Source organism: Poromitra crassiceps, assembly GCF_964638095.1.
Source record: "Poromitra crassiceps genome assembly, chromosome: 13".
Lineage (NCBI taxonomy): Eukaryota > Metazoa > Chordata > Actinopteri > Beryciformes > Melamphaidae > Poromitra > Poromitra crassiceps.
In genome coordinates, this window is record NC_139644.1 from 18,491,347 (window position 1) to 18,512,640 (window position 21,294).

The 21,294-nt window shown below is 44.2% G+C and overlaps 2 protein-coding genes across 2 annotated transcripts; both read right to left on the reverse strand.

The window, feature by feature from the left end:
- Positions 1–1,879: 1,879 nt before the first annotated feature.
- On the reverse strand, positions 1,880–6,785 carry dsn1 (DSN1 component of MIS12 kinetochore complex). The gene is made up of 11 exons (XM_083649829.1): positions 6,769–6,785; positions 6,422–6,458; positions 6,043–6,322; positions 5,875–5,948; positions 5,188–5,215; positions 4,970–5,051; positions 4,805–4,855; positions 4,556–4,627; positions 4,317–4,467; positions 3,984–4,071; positions 1,880–2,539 (listed from the first exon to the last, which is right to left on the reverse strand). The coding sequence occupies exons 3-11, from the start codon at positions 6,215–6,217 to the stop codon at positions 2,424–2,426; spliced, it is 837 nt and encodes a 278-aa protein (XP_083505955.1). The 5' UTR covers positions 6,218–6,322; positions 6,422–6,458; positions 6,769–6,785; the 3' UTR covers positions 1,880–2,423.
- A 1,128-nt stretch (positions 6,786–7,913) lies between these two features.
- Positions 7,914–20,962, reverse strand: atp13a1 (ATPase 13A1). The gene is made up of 25 exons (XM_083649812.1): positions 20,483–20,962; positions 19,834–19,923; positions 18,469–18,732; positions 17,607–17,762; positions 17,330–17,399; positions 17,051–17,157; positions 16,395–16,524; positions 16,207–16,262; positions 15,957–16,083; positions 15,714–15,851; positions 15,466–15,586; positions 15,216–15,373; positions 14,125–14,300; positions 13,197–13,307; positions 12,947–13,072; positions 12,741–12,849; positions 11,688–11,881; positions 10,745–10,841; positions 10,443–10,630; positions 9,908–10,022; positions 9,594–9,790; positions 9,030–9,172; positions 8,810–8,921; positions 8,571–8,714; positions 7,914–8,426 (listed from the first exon to the last, which is right to left on the reverse strand). Exons 1-25 carry the CDS (start codon positions 20,855–20,857, stop codon positions 8,316–8,318), a joined length of 3,615 nt encoding a protein of 1,204 aa, XP_083505938.1. The 5' UTR covers positions 20,858–20,962; the 3' UTR covers positions 7,914–8,315.
- Positions 20,963–21,294: the final 332 nt, after the last annotated feature.

Sequence of the window (21,294 nt, forward strand, 5' to 3'; positions counted from 1 at the left end):
ATGTGGAGGAGAGCCGCAGCCAGCGCTGCTGTACTGAGAAGAGATGATGGGTGTGCATGAGGGAGTGGGACCAAACTGGCAGTGGTTTATGCTGACTCTCCACACATCCATCTACTACAATCTGTGGCTAATCAATCTAAAGTTAAGAGACAAAAAGAATAGGGAGAATACAGTAAGCCGTAACAGTAATTGCTCTTTGCATGTGCATATAGTACAACAGCGCAGTGGAATTTAGGCCCAAAAAAAGCATAGTTCTATCACAACTAAAACCTTGTAAAATCCACCATTTAGCATGCAGGTTCCAAAATAAATAAATAAAATCTATCTTCACTTCATTTCTTTGTCGGTAAACTATAAACAAGGAACACGAAGGAAGGCTGGGATCCCCGCAGCAACACATCAAGGTCCAAATATGCATTATTTCCTAATCAAACAGTCCAATCAAAATGACTTCTAACATGGTGTTTCCTGGGGTCACCTAGATCAGTGGTTCTCAACATGGGGTCCAGGGACCACCAGGGGTCCTTGAGGGGGTTCCAGTGGGTCCCCAGCAAATTGATGAATTGTTAAACGTCTCCATTGTTTAATTTCTAAGAAGTTAACACAATTAAGATAATGTAGTAGAAGAGTGGCTGTTTTTATCATATCGTTTTATCTCTCTACCTACAATACAGATAATCATGGAATTCTGGACAAAATCATAATGTAACAATTAAAATATTCTCAGGTTCGGGGGGGCAAGAGACAGAATCTCATCAAATGGGGGTCTGTGGTCCCAATGTGGACTAAATTAGGTATCCTTGATATGAAAAGGGTTGAGATTGAGAAGCACTGGCCTAGATGACATGACATTTAAAACAGCAATTCAACAATTCAGCTTGTGGTTGAACAATTGTCCAGTGAGAAGGTGCCAGTACCAGTCAGCAACTGATCCCACTGTCATTGCCCATCATTGTCAATATACCTTTTTTTAATGAGACAATTTCAGTGATTTCTTAAAACTTTGTTGTACTTTTCCATTGCCAATTCGTTGAAAGAGCATTCCTATGCAACTTATTTTAGTACTTTGGATGCTAAAGACGGCCTCCTCTCACCACACAAGCATCAAGCCTCATTTTCATCTAAATAAGAATCGATCTCTCCTGCTGCGCACCATCCTTCCTGACGCACAACTCTCACGGTCATAACCCCACTCCCCTTCTCCTCGCTCGTCTCCTGAATACAATCAGGGGAGAAAATCTCACTACGCACCATGTTGTGGATCACAACCGCACAGCACAAAAAAGGCATTCACATATTTCATGTTTACAATAAGAAGGATTTCCCCCTGCCGCAATTATCAAAGGAACAGAATGAGTAGAATCATTAAGAAGTGAATAGCTCCAAGAGGATTGACTGACTGGCACAATGTCAAAGCTTCGTTCTGCATCAGTGGCCCAGCCAAATGCAAGAGATGGGAGTGAGTCACTGTGGGGGGGAGGGGCCTCCTCCTGAATGGTCAGGGGACACTCGCAGAAGGTGGAATAGATGCAGCAGCAGGAGAGCAAATCTGACTGGAGATGAGCGTTATAAAGGACAGGACATACCGTGAAAATAATGGGCAAACTACAGAGCAAGTATCATCTGTATTCAAACTGTTTCATGTTTTACCCACAGCAAAATGGTTTTCACAGTTAATGCTTTCCTGTCATGCATGTACAAGTCAGCTCCAAATGAAAAGGCAGGTAACCTCTGGTCAAGTTTCAGGCTAACCCTTGTGTTTTTGGGAAAAGAGAGCATGTACACTAGGGCTCCCTTACTCCTTAGCAGATTCGTATCAAGGACATTTACAAAGCACGGATGAAACTGCACAAGCATAACGTATTTTAAGTGTCCTCCATCACTGCAATTCGCATGCAGTGAAACAATTTCAGAAAGCATGAAAAACATTTTTTTGCTTTAATTATATTCATATCTAGTTAGTTTATTATTATTACTTACACAATATTAATTAAATGTTAATGGGAACTTTTGAGAGGCAACAGCAACCTAGTTTTGTAGGAACAATGTTTTCTGCAACATTTGTCAACTTCTTTATTTTCCATTACTTGAAATTTCATCTTAAAATGTCCAGGTTTTACAGGACAAAATATGTTCTGAATTAAAGCAGAATTAAAAAAAAATCCTGAGCATGTAAGCTTTGTAAAAAGAGCTGCATTGCCACCTGCTGGTCAAATATTAGAATCAGAATAATACATGCATTAGCTTTAGCTGGTCAACAATCCAGCTGCTCAAGCTGCCTGAAAGGGGGATTTACTATATACAGTGACATAAAACACCAAAGAGAACAGTCAAATCAAGAAATGATATGTACATATAGAACATTAAAACAAGCAGAAATTAAGGTATAATTGTAGACATGGCTAGTTGGCTACAAATAAGCGTCATGAAGAGCCCAGTCCATTCGAGTTGACGGGTCCTGCTCGCCTCTGGCCACCCGCCAATAGATTCCGGATGATGTCAGTTGCAGGTGAAAGATCCTGGAATCCTTCCTTTGCCGCTGCAAGAGGTAGTGATCGTGTATTAATTTTGCCAGATCATTGATTTGGGGGGGTGGGGAGGCACACATAATCCAATAGTGAGCGTTGCAGAGTTCCTGCACATTTAATTTTCCATTTCAAAATTCCATACTTTTCCAGGTTCAAATCTCTAGACTTCTTACTCAGATTTTTCAGACCATATTTAACATCTGATCCAAGTAGAAATATCTAGATGTTTATTATGCAAATAAATGGTTTTAAAATCCAACTGTTGACATGTATGTTACATTTTGACTATGTATGCTATTATCTTGTCAAATAATTGCCAGAAGATTGTAGCTCCTACAAATCAAATAACGCCAAACCCAGACAAGTTCAACGCACAGCATTGTATTCAAGCTGCAATGCTAAAACAGTGCAATGAACACAGAAAGTTGGACAACATTCCACTGTCAAACATCTCTGCCCTAACCGGTGCTACCTATACTCATTATTTTCCCTTATAATGAATAAAGTACCGTATTATATCCCCCCCCCACCCACACATTTTTCTGTCTCTTTAAATAAGAACCGAAAATGCAATAGCAATATATATCGGTGATAGACACTTCATCAATACAATATGAAAATAGTTCAATATATATCGATATGTCCCTTGATAATAGCGCATGCTATGAGTGAAACGAAAACAGCCAATTATTTGACGGACAAATCCTAAAGTTCACACCCGAATATATTAAGTGACGGACCAGGCTTTTTGCTTAGTCTCCGCCTCGCACTTTGAACGCACGGGAGAGAGCAGCTTAACCCAATAGTAAGTGTTTTTTCTTGTCTTTATTAAAATAGTTAATTAAAAATTATCAATAATTATCGATATCGACTGATATGAAATATTTTATACACACACCCGAAACCCTTTCCTGTGATGGGAACCTGGTACGTAGAACCTCTTCTATTTATAGTTGTTCATCCTAGCATCTATGATATCACCGATGATGTCATAATTGATTATGACATTACTCATTGTCGTGAGGCATTTGTGGCTCTGATGTCACCGCTGGGAATGTCACATCACCGATGAGGTCGCTATGTGACATCATCACTCCTCATTGTAATGTCATACCTCCCTGATGATGTCACTATTTGGGGTAGCTCCAGGCGGCCCGGCTGGCCTGATTGGCCATGGATCGGGCCCCTTGGCAGCCCATCCCGCCGCAAATAGGCACCTGACAGGGAACCTTTCTAACAAAGATTTACCTGTTTAAATAAAGCTTAAATAAATAAATAACATAACTATACTTTAGGAAACATAATAGGGGCAATATAGGGGCAATAGTGTGGAACCAAATATTTTTCCATGCTCTCTTTTCTTTTTTCCATACTTAAAGACCTGGAATTTACCAAAATCAAATTCCACACTTTTCCATTCTGCGTAGGAACCCTGGTAAATAAAAATGTCCATACCTAATCTGCCACTGGTCTCTTTCACCAATAACTGTGAACGCTCGTGGATGGTCAGAACCTCTCTAACCATCTGGCACTGTGTGTTCATCTAGAAAAAAGGAAGAATTCACGATTAAATACAATCATGCAACAGATCGTGATTGAGAAGTAACATGCAGGAGATGTGAAATTTTCTTGCAGCCTGTTTTGATATTTTCGTATTTCAGTCATTGCACTCTAAAACCAAAATATTCAAACATCTCCAGGATTTCAATGCATCTGAATAAAGGCTACTATATTTCCACTGATTTCCTCCATGAAGATCATTAAAGTTTCATCTAATTTCCAACGTACCACCATCTCCACAATGCGCAGTCTGGGCAGCTGTTTACAGAGGAGACCGTGGTAGTCTGGTTTACTCTGTATGAGCTGGTACTGTGAAGACCGGGGCAGAGCGGAGGAGGGGTCTAACTTGACACCGCTCTCCTGACCCTGCTCCACTTTCCTGTGGAAGACAAACAGAGACTATGTTATTGACACACATTGTAACACGCAGCAGTATCATTACTCTCGATGACAATGCACACGCTCACTTTGCCAGTTCCTGCGCTTTACTCCGGTGTTTGTTCAACAAAGCGTCCCAAGAGTCGCACTCTGCCTGGAGCCTGAAACACAAAAATGGTGAATCAAGACTGAAAAGTGCCACATAATAATAGGTTGCTCCAAGTCTGATTGAATGAATTCAAAAGTCTGGTTTGTATAAAGACTGTGCTCGCACTGTGCGGAAACTCACTTTAAACAAGACTAGAGACATTGAATAAGGTGAAAAAGAGGAAACATACGTGTGGATATCTTTCACCATCTGTTCCATGGATTTCTGCACTGCAGGGTCACTAGAACCGACAGAAAACAGTCAGGAGGACAAATGTAACAGAAAAGCGCGAATTGGAGGCAACGCTGCAATACACCCATTGCAGTGTATAAAGAAAATACAGCAACTGCATTACCTAGCTGTTGTTGGTTGTTGATACTGTGGTTCACTGCGTATGCTTTTGGCCAGACAGCACCAATCTTTCAGCATGTGCTCATCTAGGACAAGGAAAATGACAGAAATCAATTAAGCCGAATATTTATATTCCGTTTTCCAGTTTTAGTCTGAAAGACAAGCTTTATGAACCATGCAATAGATGCAAGCCTATCAAATGTAGTTTGGACAAGCACTAACCTTGTTTTTGAGTTCTCTCTATTGCCAACTAGAAACAAAGGAGGGGAGATTAGACAGATACATCAATCAGAAATTTGACCTATGACCAATTTGAAGGAAACTATACTTCAGCCAAGAGCTACTTGAGAACTCTGGGATGGGTCGGGCCCTTTGACAACTTAATCCTGCCAACAGTTTCCAATACTGTGTATACAGTAAAGTAATGGGTTGATGTTAAATTCTAATGAGAAACCATTGCTCTTTTTTTATGAAGACAGTCCAGCATTAGATATAACCATTTTTAAAATGCATGATCTACTTGGAGGTGCTAAAGCTCACCCCCTCATTGGGAATTATGACCTGATTAGTATGTATTCCTGAACAAAAACATCCATCTTTATGGTTTTGAGTTTAGCAGACTGAATCATAGACTTTGTTTTAGTAACAATGCATCTAATGCAAAAATCACTAATTGTTTGAGTTGCCTGGATCCAAGAAGGCAGGGAACAGTAAAGAGAGCTTGCCTGTTCACTGTTTAAGCAGTGAATGTGTGGACCTATTCCCTTTCCAAATGTTTACTGCTGAGTGAAAAAAGAAGACATAAAATAGGCTGTCTTTACCTAAAAAGCCAACGTCAGTGAGGTGGTGAAGTATTTACTTGTTCATATCGGTTCAGTTGAAATTAACCATGAGCCCAGACAAACTCACCTGCATTGAAGCCTCCATCAGTTTCTCCAGCCTTTCTTGCTGTGACAAGGATGTGCTTATGCTCCTGGACAGATCTAAGAGAAACACAGAAAGTCTGTTACTGACTACAGACACTAACATGTAATGTACTGACAAAAAGGAGGCAGAAGGACAGGCGAGGCGACTGACTCAGATAAGGGTTGGGGAGAGCAGGGAGAGAGCGTCGGCCTATGGTGGATCTCCTCCAGGATTTCCTCTTGTTGCTGTCAGTAGAGGGTCCTACAGCGGGGGTGAGTTCCTCCGTGGTTTCTGTCTCCATCTCTTCTCGTCTTGTCTCCATACGCCCCTCTCTGGCATCGTGCATCTGTGTGGTGGAGGGTGGGGAGTCGCCGGTGCGAGGTGACTTGCTCGTGGGTGCTCGGCTGGGGCTTGTGGAGGCTCTTTTGTGGCTCTGATTCACCGAGCTGACCTTGATATACGGCGAGATTGAACAAAGAATAATGACGTATTCAACTTGTGGCATGGTCATACGTGTCAGTCAGATCAGTTGTGTTAAGTTGATGGTTACCTCACTCTGGGTATCTGCAACGGCGTCACGCGCACGACTGTTAACGAAAGTGAATGGATCAGAACACTTGTAAACTTAAGACACACAGACTGACTGCTATAACACATTCGTTGCTCTGCAAAATACATTAGTAACCTAGCTAATAGTGTTACCCGTACGGCTAGTTAACATTTCGCTAGTCCGCAGACACACAAACATGATTTGCTTTGAGAGCGAAGCTCAAACGAGCTACGAAATACATACCAATCGATTTTAAACTGTTATTCTGTTTTCCAAACACAACACGAGCATAACGTTCGACTGTTTATTCTGTTGTCGTACTTCAAAAAAATCAAAAACATACAAACCTGTCTTGCCCATCCGCCATTTTTCTTTTCAGTTTTCCTTTACAGAGCGCGCCCAACAAAACAAGGCTGAGCTATGCATCCTGGGAAATGTAGTGTGATATTTCTTCTCATCATTTCCGGCAGACTAGACGCACTCACACTGGTAGTATGTGTATGTATCACTGAGCTAAATAGGTATGTATGTACAATATCATATCCAGTGTTGGGGGTAACTCATTACAAAAGTAACATATTACATGTAATATATTACTTTTAGCAGTAACTCAGTAATATACCGGTAACTTATTACATATAGGATTTCAGTAATATTATACCGGTTACTTTGTCAAGTAACTCAAGTTACAAATTGAGTTATTTTTTTTACATCAAAGCACATATTAAAAAAAGATACAATCATTTCCTAATCAAACTGTGTGTTTTTATGTAAATAACCACTACAGATGACAATAACAAAGGAAAAGAATAACATTTAGAAGGCGGTCAAGGCGGGTGAAATTATTTTTCGGGATGGTTCCGGGGTGGCGAGGTCATTCTGCTGCTGCTGTTGTTTTGGTAAAAGTAATGCAAAAGTAGTGTAAGTAACGAGTTACTCTACACAGACAGTAATATTGTAAAATAACTTATTACTTTCAAATGAAAGTAACTAGTAATATGTAGCATATTACATTTTGAAAGTAACTTGCCCAACACTGATCATATCATGTATGTATGCCTTCGGTGGTTCTCAAACTGGGGTACATGGAGGTAGGTCTACTACAGGGTACTTAAAGGAGAAACTGTAATGGATCATGAAAATAAATGAAACGTTGATAAATCTGCCCAGGAGGCTCTAAGTACAACTCTTTCACTCACATTTCATCTCTGCCAAGTATATTTGTGTATACTTTGATGCAGGACTTTGATTGCTTCTTTTGTACCGTCACAGAATACTCACTTCATCATTTACCCATTTCCTGGAGCGCGTCCGTTCACAGCCAGCTGTTTGCTGGACACGCTCATACTATCCACACACGTGACAAAACACTTGACAACCTCCAACCACATGTATTTGTAAGTCTTTTTATAAGTCTGTAAGAGATTTTTTTTTTTTTTACTTTTTACAAAATCAAGGAAATAAAACAAAAAAAAATCATCAAACACTTTGCAATTCTCTTAGAGAACGCCCCTATTGTGTGCCTGTACGTTTCACATTGGCTGGCACAGTCTCGCACTCCACACAATACTGCTGTCTTCTTGGCCTTCTGTAGGAGGGGGGGAGGGAGAGATGAAGCACGAGAGAGAAATACAGAACAAACGGGGGGTTATGAGGCATAAAGAAACGCAGAGCTGATGAAGAGCTGGTAACGGAGCTGGTGAGGGCGGGGCGGGGAGGGGAGGGGCAGAGCAGGGCGAAGGGAGGAATCCACATTAGGAGTGTGCAGTACTGCGCGCCGTGGCCGCCTCAGCCGTCTTGTGCGTGTCCCAACAACAGCCTTACATCTCCCCCAAAGTTTTTCTCTCCCTTTACAGTTTGGTTGCTAAGGGCAGCGGTTGCTGTTGGCAAGAGTTCAAGAAGGCAGCCTGAGAGTTCCTTTGCCCAGCAGGAACTGCAGGATGCGGTCCACCAGTAGGGCGGCGACAAAGTCCACCACGAGAACCTGGGCAATGACTAGTTTGAACTGCGAGGACAAAAAGAGGGCAGCGGGTTAGTCTCACGTGGTCAGACGTCTTTCGTCAGCATGCTTCCAGCGACTCGCAGGGTGAGTAGAACAATACAGTGCATTTCATAAGTAAAATAATAATGACCAAATATGCCAGCTCACCTCAGTTGGAATATCTACAAGAGCAAACTGCTCGTTGAATTCTGGCGAGGAACCACTAAGCAGCCCCACGATGGCTAAACCTGACAGGGCGATACTCCACAGTAATGGTCGATTCTCACTGAGAGACTCCATGAATGGGTGACCCTATCAGACGAGACAGGGAATGTGATGAGTCTGTTACACTGTAACAAATATAAATATGTCTAATAAAATGTATCTGTGGCAATGAGATTGACTACCTTGTAGTTAATGGCAAAGGTGGCCATCTGCATGGCCATGGACATTATGTACACGGTGCTGTTGATTAGACTGGGCTCAAACTCTTTGTATAGGTCCACAAATGACCCCTCTCTGCAAGAGAAAAGACAAAACGAATGTGACGTCTGACTTTGTAAAGAGGTGCTGTCTCCTTTTCTCTCTCTGCATGTGTACAGTGGGTGGGTGTGTCTGTTCATTCACCTGGGAGGAGTTCTGCTCTGTGCCCCTCTGTAGAGGTACACCAGACTGCAGAAGTGCACAGCAAACTGCAGCAATACGGTCAGCACCGTATAAAGATTGAAGATGTTTGGTAAGGGCCGCTCTCGAGACAAGGTTTTTAGTGGCTGTGTAGACAGGAGAGGAAAAGATCATTAATCTGGTTGGACAATGGCCAAGGATTTAGACTGCTGCTCTTAACAGGATCACAACTTCTGCCCTCGGCATCGTTATCCCCAGGATGAAGGCTCGTACTCATATTAGGTGGCTCCTTTAGGAAGGAACCTTTTTTTAATCTTCATTGTTTATTAATTTGATCATTTGCTTTAGGTCTCCTGCACTTACCGACCATAAACAAATATTTTAGGATGAACAGTGGAGACAGAATTTACTTTTTTGAATGTGAGTACCATCTGATCTTATGGGATCTTATCTGCTGTTTGTATTTTTCCATTTCTTGGTAGAAGATCACCTTGACCAGGAGGACAAATCAGACACAACATAAGCCTGACTCTGTGCACTCTCAGGTAGCGAGACTCGTGTTCTCACCTTTGACCTAGAGATGAAGAGGAAGCAGCCGGCCAGCAGCAGGCCCTGCAGGGTGGCCTGGAAATCGCTGAACTTCACCCCCTCGAGGTAGAGCACGGACTGGCTGTAGGCCAGCACCAGGGCGTTCAGAGCCAGGATCTTAAACATCTGGAGTGTTGTCACTAGAGTGCAGCGGCCCTGCTTTATTACGTGGCAGACTGGGGAGGGAGAGGAAGGAACCGGTTTCAGAAGCAGGGAGTGGTTGGTTGTACGTTTGGGTATTTGCCAGCTGTGATTGTCAGTCACACTTGAAATTGCGAATGCCTGTTACTCACTGCACTGTATGGAGGAGAGCTTGGAGGTGAAGGGAGCAGCGATGGAGGCATCTCCCAGTTTCACTACTTGTATCTGATCCTCTTCGAGCTCCCGTAAGACTTGGCTGATCCTCTCCTGCGACAGAAAAACCGGGACGTTTAGATCAGCACACAATTACTCATTACTCCACCCAAGCTATAATGCATGCTGTCCCCTTCATTTAAAGGGATTGCCTGCTCCAAAAAAGAACACTATAGGATACATGTGCAAGCACAGCATGGTGGGTGGGTGGTGGGGGGGGTTGGATATCCGAGATAATGAGGTAAATATTAGATCTTTCGAGCAACAGTGCAATCGTCTGGCTATAAAACACTTTGATTATGAGCTGTTGGGAGAGATTTGATGGACATTATTGTACTTTTTGGAGCTGTAAAAACATCAATAGAGAAGGCTGCATGGATAATGAGTGACTTTTGATTTGGGGTGAACCATTCCCTGATCAACAGGGAAGCCAACAACACTTTCAGTCACTGACTAAGGCACAAAGACACGTACCTTCTGTGCGGCCAGCTGCTCTTCCCTCTGGGCCATCACCCTCTGCCTCGCTGCCCTGGAGCTCAGTTTGCCTCCTGAAGCCGGGACAGGCGGTAACGGTCTGGGTTCGGCTGTGGATGACTCCTTCTCTCTTCCTCGTCTCTTCTTCTCAGGCATGCGCTCAGGAGCGTTGGCTAACAGAGCGACACCTGAAGGAGGAAAAAGCAAAAGTATCATCACTAAACCCTGTTGCTACCTGGTATAGAGACACACAGGCTTGTGGTATCGATGACCTTGCCCAGTGGATGGATGTTAGATCTCACCTATGTGGGCGTGCTTGAGAGCGCCGACATCATTTGTACCGTCACCACACATCAACGTCACATAACCCAGCCCCTTAAGACTAGTGATCACCAACTCCTGAAACACAATAGTCAATCATCATTATTTCCAAAAAGGAAAATTCCATCCTTGGATATTCCTACGCTGCTCAATGGGTGATGCGTTCCAGATGAAGCATCTGCTTCTACTTCAGTTAGAGATTTCCTACATTTCCCAGAATGCACTTTGACAACCTTCAGACAATGTGCCTGAGCTAGTTCCAATCAGCTGTTTTTACTTGTCGGTTGAGTAGTGATGATAGAGTTTTTGCAGTCATGCAAAAGCAATACATCAGGTCTAAGTTGTGGCAGTATTGCATTATGGACTATTGCGGTTACTCTACACCTCTTTTACAATGAAAAAACAACAAACGACAAAAAAGGCCAAGAAATGCAAGGTACATAGCCAATAGCTGTTCTTTAACAGCAGTGAAGAAATTTAGGGTAAATATTTCTGAGGGCCACTTTGCCGATTTTCAACCAGCGTTGGCTCATTACAAAATCGGTAGTACAGTATATGCAATGTTTAACGTTGTTTAATGTTTAATGTTAACTTCCCTCCATTTTGCCTGGACCGAGAGAGTTCCCCATTCATTTGCAGACAAAACTGCTCCAAATGATGTCATAGGGAGCAGTTTTGCCATGATGTCACTATTACTGTCAGTATCAGTATCAGTATCAGTATTACTATCAAACTGCTCCAAATTAGATTTTGTTTTGCCTGGGACTGAACGGGGAGCACTCGGTGCAGGCAGGATGGAGGGATGTTAAACACTGTTCATTTGGATATACTACTGATATGGTAATGATTGGTGAAAATCGGCCAAGTGGCCCTTTAAGAGCATGAAGTCCAGATAACATTAAGATGTAAGAGAGGAGGACCCACCTTCTGTTTGGGGCTGACCCGGGCAAACACCTGTACGTGAGGCAGGAGTTTGTGGAGTAGTCTGGTGTCACAGCTCAGTCTGGCCAGCCCCTCCCCCGTGACACACAGGTCAAACTGATGCACGAAGGAGGAAACTGAGGGTGGGGGCAGCGGTACGTGCACAGTGCCATCTATAGACTCCCACTGCCACTCACCTGCAAAACATAACAGCAGATCAGTGACAGATCATTCTGCACTATGTGCTTCATGGCCAAAACAGCTAACTGCATCACTACACAGGAACCCTGGTGCCCTTTAGCTATAGGCTCTTTCACACACAGATCGCGGCAAAAAAGCAGTTTAGGAGTCCCGCAAAGCCCGCAGCCTCGCCACAGAAATTGCTTTCACACAGAGCCAAGCAGCACGGCCACATTCCCGTGCTGCAGTGTACTTTCAGGTGAAATCCCCTGCTCCCGGATTGAAAGGCGAGCACCACTCGCATGGTGGGCGGACTCGCCTTAATATCAAAACGCATGCATCTGCTCCTCAGACCAACTCACCACAGACAGCTATAGCCCTCTGAAGCTTATTATTATATCCGTTAATTTTACCTACTAATGTCAACATCGTTTGAGCATAAAGCCTAACCACACGGAGCATTCCTCCTGGCGTCCCTGCAGTCATGATTGTATAGGCTACTTTTTTTACTTTCACTCGTGCACTTTCTTGCTTACATGAGGTGATTTCCCCTGTAATTTTTTTATGAATGAGCTGACCATTCGCACCTTTTCCGGCGTGCTGCGACGACGCTTTCAAATGGAGGCGGGTTGCCAGGTAACCCGGTGCTGTTACTACCTACCGTGGCGGGACAAAAGGCCTAAAACAATTATCCACCAACGTTCATGACTTTCACATCGGAGGCGCGAATCCTATTTTCCGTGCATTTTTCGGCTTTCAAGGCCGGTGTGAAAGAGCCTTATGACTCTCAGTACAGTCAGACATTGTGCTCTACTGTCAGATAATACATAACTGGCTTACGTGTGTAATACATGCAATTCTGAGAGCTTCTTTTACCCTGAGCGGGACCCGGCTGCAATATAAGTGTGTGCTCCTTCTGGATGAAGTGAAGCTCTTTTGCTACATGGCATGCCGTTAGGGGGTTATCGCCTGTGATCATCACCACCTGATAGCAGAGAGAGTGGGGTTACACATGTCACAAGTCACATTGTGTGTGTGTGTGTGTGTGTGTGTGTCTGTCTGTACTTAAGTAGCTTATTTACGTGATGCGATGCTTCCAGGATCTCTTTGATGACGGCCTTGCTGTCGCTCTTGAGGGGGCAGGAAACAACCATGAACCCGGCAAAATGCAAGTCGCACTCCAGTGCGTCCCGACTCACCTCCCGGACCTGTGCAAGCCACAAAGATCCAGCTCAGTCCCATTATCGAATCTCTTCTCCGCAGATTAAACGACTCACACAGATTGCGTTTTTAATATTTCTCATAGAAGAGTCAAATAAAAAAAATATGAACCTGCTGATGGCTGAGGTGTCCGATCTCTTTGTATCCCAAGGCCAGCACTCTGGCCCCCTCGCGGGACATTTCCCTGTGGACCTCGTCATAGCTTGCCGGACACTCTGAAAACTAGAATCACAGTCGGGTTAGAACAGCAGTAGATTCACTCGATTTAGTTAAAAACAGACATGGGACCAAGTCATTTGGTCCAAATCTCAATTAAGCCCCAAGTTATCTTGTTTTGGCCAAGACAAGTCAGAGGTTAGGTCAAGTCAAGTTGAGTCTCTGGTTAAGGCAAGTCAAGTCACTTTCCCCGGGTAATGATGTTAATGGCCAATTTATCTAGCCTGTTCAAAAAATACAATGTATTGAATTTGTATTACAATTATTATAGAGGAATAAGATTATATGAGAAATAAAAAAGAGTCTAACGTTAGAGCAGGAGGGTGTAACAGTAACGACTCAAGTAACAATGACTAAACTACTAACGTAACGAGTGCATTCTCCTTGGGGGGAAAAAACCTGTTCAGTGAGGAGCCTAACTATTCCGTGTTGCCATAGCGAGGAGCCTCATCCAATCATCATGACTATGCCATAAGGAGGAGCATGACTGAGTCATCCAATCACGACAATACCATTCCCAGTGTGCACTCGCATACCGGATAACTTTACACAGACACTTGACAACGTTGAACATTTTAATATTTAATATTTAAAATGACGACCACAAGTCATCCGAGTCATCATGTCTCAAGTCAAGTCAAGTCATGAGTCTTTAAACTTCCAAGTCTAAGTCGAGTCTCAAGTAATTTATTTTTTGTAAGTCAAGTCGCAAGTCATCAAAACAGTGACTTAAATCGTTTCGAGACCAAGTCACCAAGTCTCAAGTCCCCATCTCTGGTTAAACGTACTGGGGATGTATTAAGCATGGTGTGTTAATACCTACCATTTCCCTAAGTGTCTCCGGAGCTCCTTTGACAGTGGAGACGTAGCAGAGCTCGGTGGAGCCCAGTTTCTCATAGGAGGCCAGGACCGACATCCGCTTCAGAGCGCTGGCGAAGTGGAAGCGCTGGTGGATCTTAAGCCCCTGGGTTTTGATGCCACGTGGAAAGACCTTCTCATCTGGTCACAGAGACAACAGCCAGTGAGACACGAACACACACAAACACACTCTCACACACACACACACACACACACACAGGGGTACAAGAACTAGCTGACTCGTCAACCAATACTTGACTAAGAAACACTTTAGAACGGTAGTGACACGGTATCCAAATGTATACAGATCTCTATTTGAAAAAGTGAGACAACTAAAGCATCATTGACTGGGTTATATCTACAGTACATTCATATGTACAAAGTTGGGAAATAAAATATTTTTCTCATACATGTGAACAACAGTATTATTTTAAGAGCAACTGCTTAGTATGTTCAGTCTTGATTCAGTATAGAGAGCCGCAGGGATGACGTATTTTTGTAGTCGGAACGCGGAAGTCCCGGACTTCATAGTTCTTCACTGTTTCTGCCTATGGGATTTTTGAATTAGTTTTTGGCGCAATGCTTCAAATAAGGTCAAAAATCCCATAGGCGAAAACAGTGAAGAACCGGGAGTGTTAGCATCAATGTTTTCCGGACTCATTCCTGTGGCTCTCTATTGATATGAATACATGTATTAATGGTTATGACAGCAATAGGTTTGATTTATAATGTATTTATTTGAGTTGCTGCTGCACATGCATAGATGTAGACAAGGAGAACATAACCCCAATATAGAACATAAAAGCAGATCTAAAGCAGGTGGAGGTGGGGAGGACTGAGTGAGTGTGAGTCATTTAAAAGGCTTGACATTAGGGAATGCGTAGGATGATTGCTGCACTTGTAAAGTCACTGAGTTCGACCAATTAGCTGAAGCCAGATAGTTTCCTGACTGAACTTGCCTTGCTCAGAGTCATTAGTATGTAGAAGTAGTATGTAAACACACACTTGCCACTGCCCCGCACTGAACTGTATGATGAGCGGTGGTAACCCCTTTACCTTTAGTGAGGGTCCAGTCCGCAGCAGTCAGCATGGCCTTCTCCAGCGGATCTCCGACTAGTTGTCCGTCATCCAGGGTGACCAGTGAGTGGCAGGTTGCCACCACCCGATGGGTCTCCACTGGGATCTCAGACACCGGCATCACCTCCTTCCCTTCTCTGTCAAACGCACACATCGGTCGACATGATGGTTGGCTATGTCAGCAGCACGCTATGTTTTGGACTATCTACTGATAGATAGAGACGTGTACCTGAGGCCCGCGACTCCTCGCACCACCAGACTGTCACTGGTCAGGGTTCCTGTTTTGTCAAAACAGCACATCTCCACCTTGCCTGCAAATGGTATCCTGAAAGGCTCGGTGCAGAAGACATCTAGGGAGGAGAAAAAGAAAAGAAAATGAGAGAGACTGTTATGAACCTATTATTACCAACGCTTAATACAAGTATGTAAACATATATACTGCATATGTGCCAAACACACTTGTACACGTAGACTTACAAAGTTTGGCCAGGGCGATAAGCGAGGTGTTGACCGCCAGAGAGAGCTCTATAGGGAGTTCTGGAGGAACCACCGAGGTGAGGATTAAGGTGCACTCCAGAAACAGCTTATAGCGGTTCCTACTCAAATCCTTGGTCCCTATAGGGAAGTAACGCAAAGAAAAAAATGATGTTTATCACTATGATGACTGATTTTGTTAAATAAGAATCACACACCATAGTGAGTCTATTCCGCGCCCCTCACCTTCGACCCACACATAGCCGGCTGCAGCGATGGCAAACACTAGGAGGAAGAGGATGAAGATGAAGGTCTCCAGGTTGTTTGCCGTCACTCTCTTCACACCAAAGAGGATGGTCCGCAACAGTTTACCCTGCAGGCAAGCACAGATCGCACACTACCGTTTATTAACACGTCCTATACAGGAAAACAAATCTTTTTGGATGCAGAAGGATCAGAAAGAGTGACAACTCAAATCTACTCAGCATCTCCTCACCTGAGATGTGTAGAATCCTGTTCTCAGTACGTACGCCACACAGCCATTATCTACAGCTGCAGATGGAGGAGAAGACTAATGAGTTTGCATGTTCTTTTGAAGAGATGGAGACAGATGCCACCACTGACTTCACCAGTCAAATGATGTTCATTGTTAACAGATAGATGAGAAGAGGGATTATCACTCACGTTTCAGTCCAGCACTGGCCTTCAGAGGAGGACTATGCTGGACCACCTTGGTCCCACCAGAGATGATGTGAAGACGGGAGTCCGTCTGGAGGTCCAGGATTCGCTCTGGGTCCAGGTCCTCCACTGGCTCCTAGACACCCCATAATGTCAAGAATGATGACAAAACCTCACGATAACACTGTGCCATTCAATACATATAAGACTCACTCTGAAGTCTAAGCCCTCAGTACTATGGTATCATATACAGCAGTGATACGCGACCCGGGGGCCAGATGCGGCCCGTGATAGGGTGCAGAGTGGCCCCCTGACCATTTTCTAATTCACAATGAAAACAAATAATTAAATAAAGTTTGACTGAGCTCCATCTACATTGTCAAATATTGCTGCCTGCTCGCCACCCAGGCACTTATATGTACTTATCTTATAGGCACTTAACTTATAGGCACTTAACTTAACCTAACTATCTATGCTGTGTGCCCAAAATTGTCAGACCAAACTCTGGCTGGCACCCCAGAAACCTACAATCCGCTACAGAAAAATTTATATTAATGTTTGTTTATTAACTGGCCCCTGGTCTCCTGTCATTTTGCAAAAGTGGCCCCCGGGCAAAGCAAGCTGAGTATCGCTGATATACGGTATATGAGTTTGCCTCTGACCTTCATCTGGGGCACAGACTCTCCAGTCAGCATGGCCTCATCCACGATGCAGCGGCCTCTGAGCAGCAGCACATCGCATGGTACCAAGTTGTCCTGGGGCGAACGTCCTGAGGGGGAGGAATTTAGGAAATACACATGTGATTGAACACACATCCACACACACTCAATCTGAGGCAAGTAAATAACATGTTTATAATGGAACACACATCCACACACTCAATCTGAGGCAAGTAATAACATGTTTTTTTCTTCTTCTAAAAGATGTGACAGGAACCTTACCTACAGAGACGATGTCACCTGGGACAAGCTCATCACTACATACAGGTCTCCACTTCCGGTTACGATACACCTGCCAGAAAACACACGGACGCACGCACGCGCGCACACACACACACACACACACACACACACACACACACACACACACGCACGCACATAAATGTGGGATGCTGCAATAACACGAATAATATACTGTAGATAAAGAGGTCTTTGTGCACGAGGTACACCAAAATGTCTGTTTCTAACCTCCAAATTCAAGATGTATGACGAATCCTACCTGGATCATGTAGGGCTTGTTCCCCATGCGGCGGATCTCAGACATGTTCCTCATTTGCTGCTGGACCAGGGAGGCCTCGAATGCCACCAGCATGAAGAGGGTGAAAACGCTGTAGTACCAGTACTCATCCAGACACCACAGCCCCACGCAGAACACCTGACGGGAGGCAGAGAGTCCATCACTTGACATGGACACAGACCCGCACTGTCACCGGGTCAACAGCTCCACATCTACTGCAAATAGCCCTTCGGCAAAATAAGGCCGGTCTACAACCAACGCAGTCAACTTAATTGCAGTTTTACATGACCACACACCAGTGTTGGGCAAGTTACTTTCAAAATGTAATATACTACATATTACTAGTTACTTTCATTTGAAAGTAATAAGTTACTTTACAATATTACTTTCTGTGTAGAGTAACTCGTTACTTATTACACTACTTTTGCATTACTTTGACCAAAACAACAGCAGCAGCAGAATGACATCGCTGCGCTGGAACCATCCCGAAAATAATTTCAACCACCTTGAAGTCAGTGTAAACCATCCAATACTCTAAATTTTCTTCTTTTCCTTTGTTATTATCATCTATAGTGGTTTTTTGCATAAAAACACACAGTTTGATTAGGAAATGATTGTATCTTTTTTTTTAATTATGTGCTTTGATTTAATAAAATGTAACTCAATTTGTAACTTGAGTTACTTGACAAAGTAACTGGTATATTATTACTGAAATCCTATAAGTAATAAGTTATATTACTGAGTTACTGCTAAAAGTAATATATTACATGTAATACGATACTTTTGTAATGAGTTACCCCCAACACTGCCACACACACACACACACACACACACACACACACACCTGGAAAACAAAGAAGGGAGCGGTGGCTCGCTCTCTGAAGAGCTCCAGGAAATCCGGCACCACCATCTCAGCACGGTTGGTGCTGTAGCGCTTCTCTGCCGCTCTGAGGTCGGCCTCCTCCTGGTAGCCGCGCCACGACTGAAAGAAGCCCATGGGGTTAGTGATGGGAAACGCCACCGGGAGGAAACACTTCTTCTCTTTGTTGTCAAAGATGTAGCGGATCTTCTGGAACTCAAAGGACAGAATCTCCTCGCCATTATCGTCCTGTCACGGAACAGAAGAGAGCGAGAGAGAATGGATATGAGAATTAACATGCCTTGTAGTATTTCAGTATCCCCTTAAGAATGGGGGGAACCATTGATAATATTGCACATATTATGATGCAGCTTGGGTTGTTCTACTCTTGAGCTGTACTGGCAGCAGTCCTACCCTTCTGAATTTGTCGTTACCAACATGAGTTCGAGGGGAGGCATTAAATAAAAAACAAATTATAATATTATATTTTGCATCACCTGCACTGCAGTTTGTTCCTGAGTTAATAGCTGTCAGACCACTATACCAAGCAGAACATGCATAAAGGCCTATGTCCACCAGCTGCATTGTGGTTCTGTGCAGCTGCCTGAACAGACCCACACCCATGTAATCTGTCGGAGTCAGACCACAGACACATGCGGGTTCCGACAAAAATAGAACAGGTGCGTATTTTTCCCGCACCGCATGTATTGCCCATCTATTAACATGGGCGAGAGTCTATTCCGGCAGTTTTACCGGATCCGCACGGAGCCGTACCGCATCTGGTGTACATTGGGTTTAATCGAGTCAAGTTATGACACTAGAAGTTTCTTAACAGAAAAGCCTTATTCTGCGAAACAGGAAGGAATTTGAGTTGGCTGGCACTCTTAGATAATATTTTAGCAGCAATAGGTTCACAGGAGAGTGAGTGCTCCAATATTATCCCTAAATATGAGACACTTGTCTGAGATACAATTTCCCCTCCATTACAAGAGACTTTCAACGTATTTGTTCTTGACAGCTTCTTCTTAGTTCCAAACGGGATTGACTTGGTTTTACCCAAATGTATTGAAAGCTCGTTATCTATGAGCCACTCTTATGTTCTCAATCTCGCTGACATCATCCCCAGATAACAGTAACGCAGAATCATCAGCATATAACAGAAGACAAATCCAAGCACAGATGAGAGCAGAAAAATTAGGGCTACATTACAGGTTGCCAGATCAGGCAGTAAATAGTTGTAGTCAGTGTGAGACATCTGGGACGTGGGGCACCTTCCCAGCAACCAGTGAGAAGCTGATGTGTGTGTGTGTGTGTGTGTGTGGGGGGGGGGGGGGGGGGGTCTGCACTGACCTGGTCCCTCTGGAGTGCCACGAGCTCTGCAGAGCCGTTGTTCGGGGTGGGAATGACTTTCGCCAACATAGCCTTGTGTGTGTCTGGTTCCTGTGTATACAAAGTGAACAGATGAGAAATGCACACACTCACTCTGGCCTGGTCACTCTGTTGTTTCTGCTAAATAAGACATGCTCTAACATGCAGTTGGTCATATCAATATGAAGCTGCAGCACATTCTGGAAGATCAAAAACGATTAACGTGTAAAATCCAAATTCATCAGCCGGTTTAGGTGCATAAAATAGCCTGGCATTATTATATCAACAACTCCCGGTGTAATTTTCTTGAATGCAAAACAGCTTTCTGTTTCACACTGGCAGTAAAAGCTTGTTCATGCACGTGTTCAGGGGCAGCATGGTGGCCTTCTATCGGGATTCAAGCACTGTGCCATCGCCACACACACACACACACACACACACACACACACACACACACACACACACACACACACACACACACACACACACACACAACTGAAGTGACAATGACTCCCGACCCTGAACTTTAACCTCCTGTGGAGGGGGGGGCACGAGAAAACAACCATTTCCAAACTTTTCAATAATAACAATGCTATTACAGTACTATTGTTGTTATTGTCTTGATTATTACCTTGGAGCAAGTGAGCCAACAGTGCGCGTGCACGGACCAATAACCAGAAAGCGCTGTAAGGACGTGCGCGATCCCGATGGCAGCTAGCGCCAGCAGGCCTGCCTCCGGATACTCTGAAGCGCCGTACACCCCCAGCCACACGTACAGCCAGCCCGGGTAGAGGACAGCCAAGAACGGGAGGACGGTGCCGTGCAGCAGCCGGGGCCTCCGCCTGTAGAGCGCCACCGACCTCACCAGGTCGTCGCTGGTCCCGTTCGTCTCATGCTGGCTGTGGTTCATAGAGGGGGCCATTAGCAGCTCACCACCCGGCCCACGAACCATCCCGATGCCGTCTGCTGCAGCCATGTTCCCCGGCTCTTTCCGATCGTCATTCATTGTACGTCCCTCACTTCCCGGGCCCCCTCTCTCCTCCTCCGCCACCCCCCGTCGTGCTGTAGCCGGTAAAAATGTACACTTGTACCCACACAGCGGCGTCCTGTCTCCAGCTTTCAGGTTCCCTTACTGAATCGCTCGTTCTCTCGCCGCTGCTTCCGCGTACGTAAACACGCAACGTCACGCACGCAATGTTCTTTTAGGTGTCGTAGCACAACAGCCAAAGTACCGGGTCTGTGTCGTCTTCCAGATACTGGAATTGGCTTTGGGGGGACAAACTGTGTACCAAATGTGTATGGAGAGAGAGGCAAAAATACTAAATAATGAATTTGTCGTTTATTTTTTTAAGATGCGACGAGCCATCCCTTTAAGAAATTGGAACATCACAAGCAGGGCGGAGCCACAGTGTGAGATTGACGCCATCCTGAACCAATAGAATT

Excerpts from the sequence above, each read along its gene's own strand:
- atp13a1 (XM_083649812.1), bottom strand. The coding sequence starts at position 20,857 with ATGAATGACGATCGGAAAGAGCCGGGGAACATGGCTGCAGCAGACGGC. Across the intron at positions 13,073-13,196 it reads GACACCTCAGCCATCAGCAG|GTCCGGGAGGTGAGTCGGGA; the intron begins GTTCATATTTTT and ends TGGCTTGCACAG. Across the intron at positions 8,922-9,029 it reads CAGAGCAGAACTCCTCCCAG|AGAGGGGTCATTTGTGGACC; the intron begins GTGAATGAACAG and ends TTTCTCTTGCAG.
- dsn1 (XM_083649829.1), bottom strand. The coding sequence starts at position 6,217 with ATGCACGATGCCAGAGAGGGGCGTATGGAGACAAGACGAGAAGAGATG. Across the intron at positions 4,856-4,969 it reads CAACAACCAACAACAGCTAG|TGACCCTGCAGTGCAGAAAT; the intron begins GTAATGCAGTTG and ends TGTCGGTTCTAG. Across the intron at positions 4,072-4,316 it reads TGCGCATTGTGGAGATGGTG|ATGAACACACAGTGCCAGAT; the intron begins GTACGTTGGAAA and ends CCTTTTTTCTAG.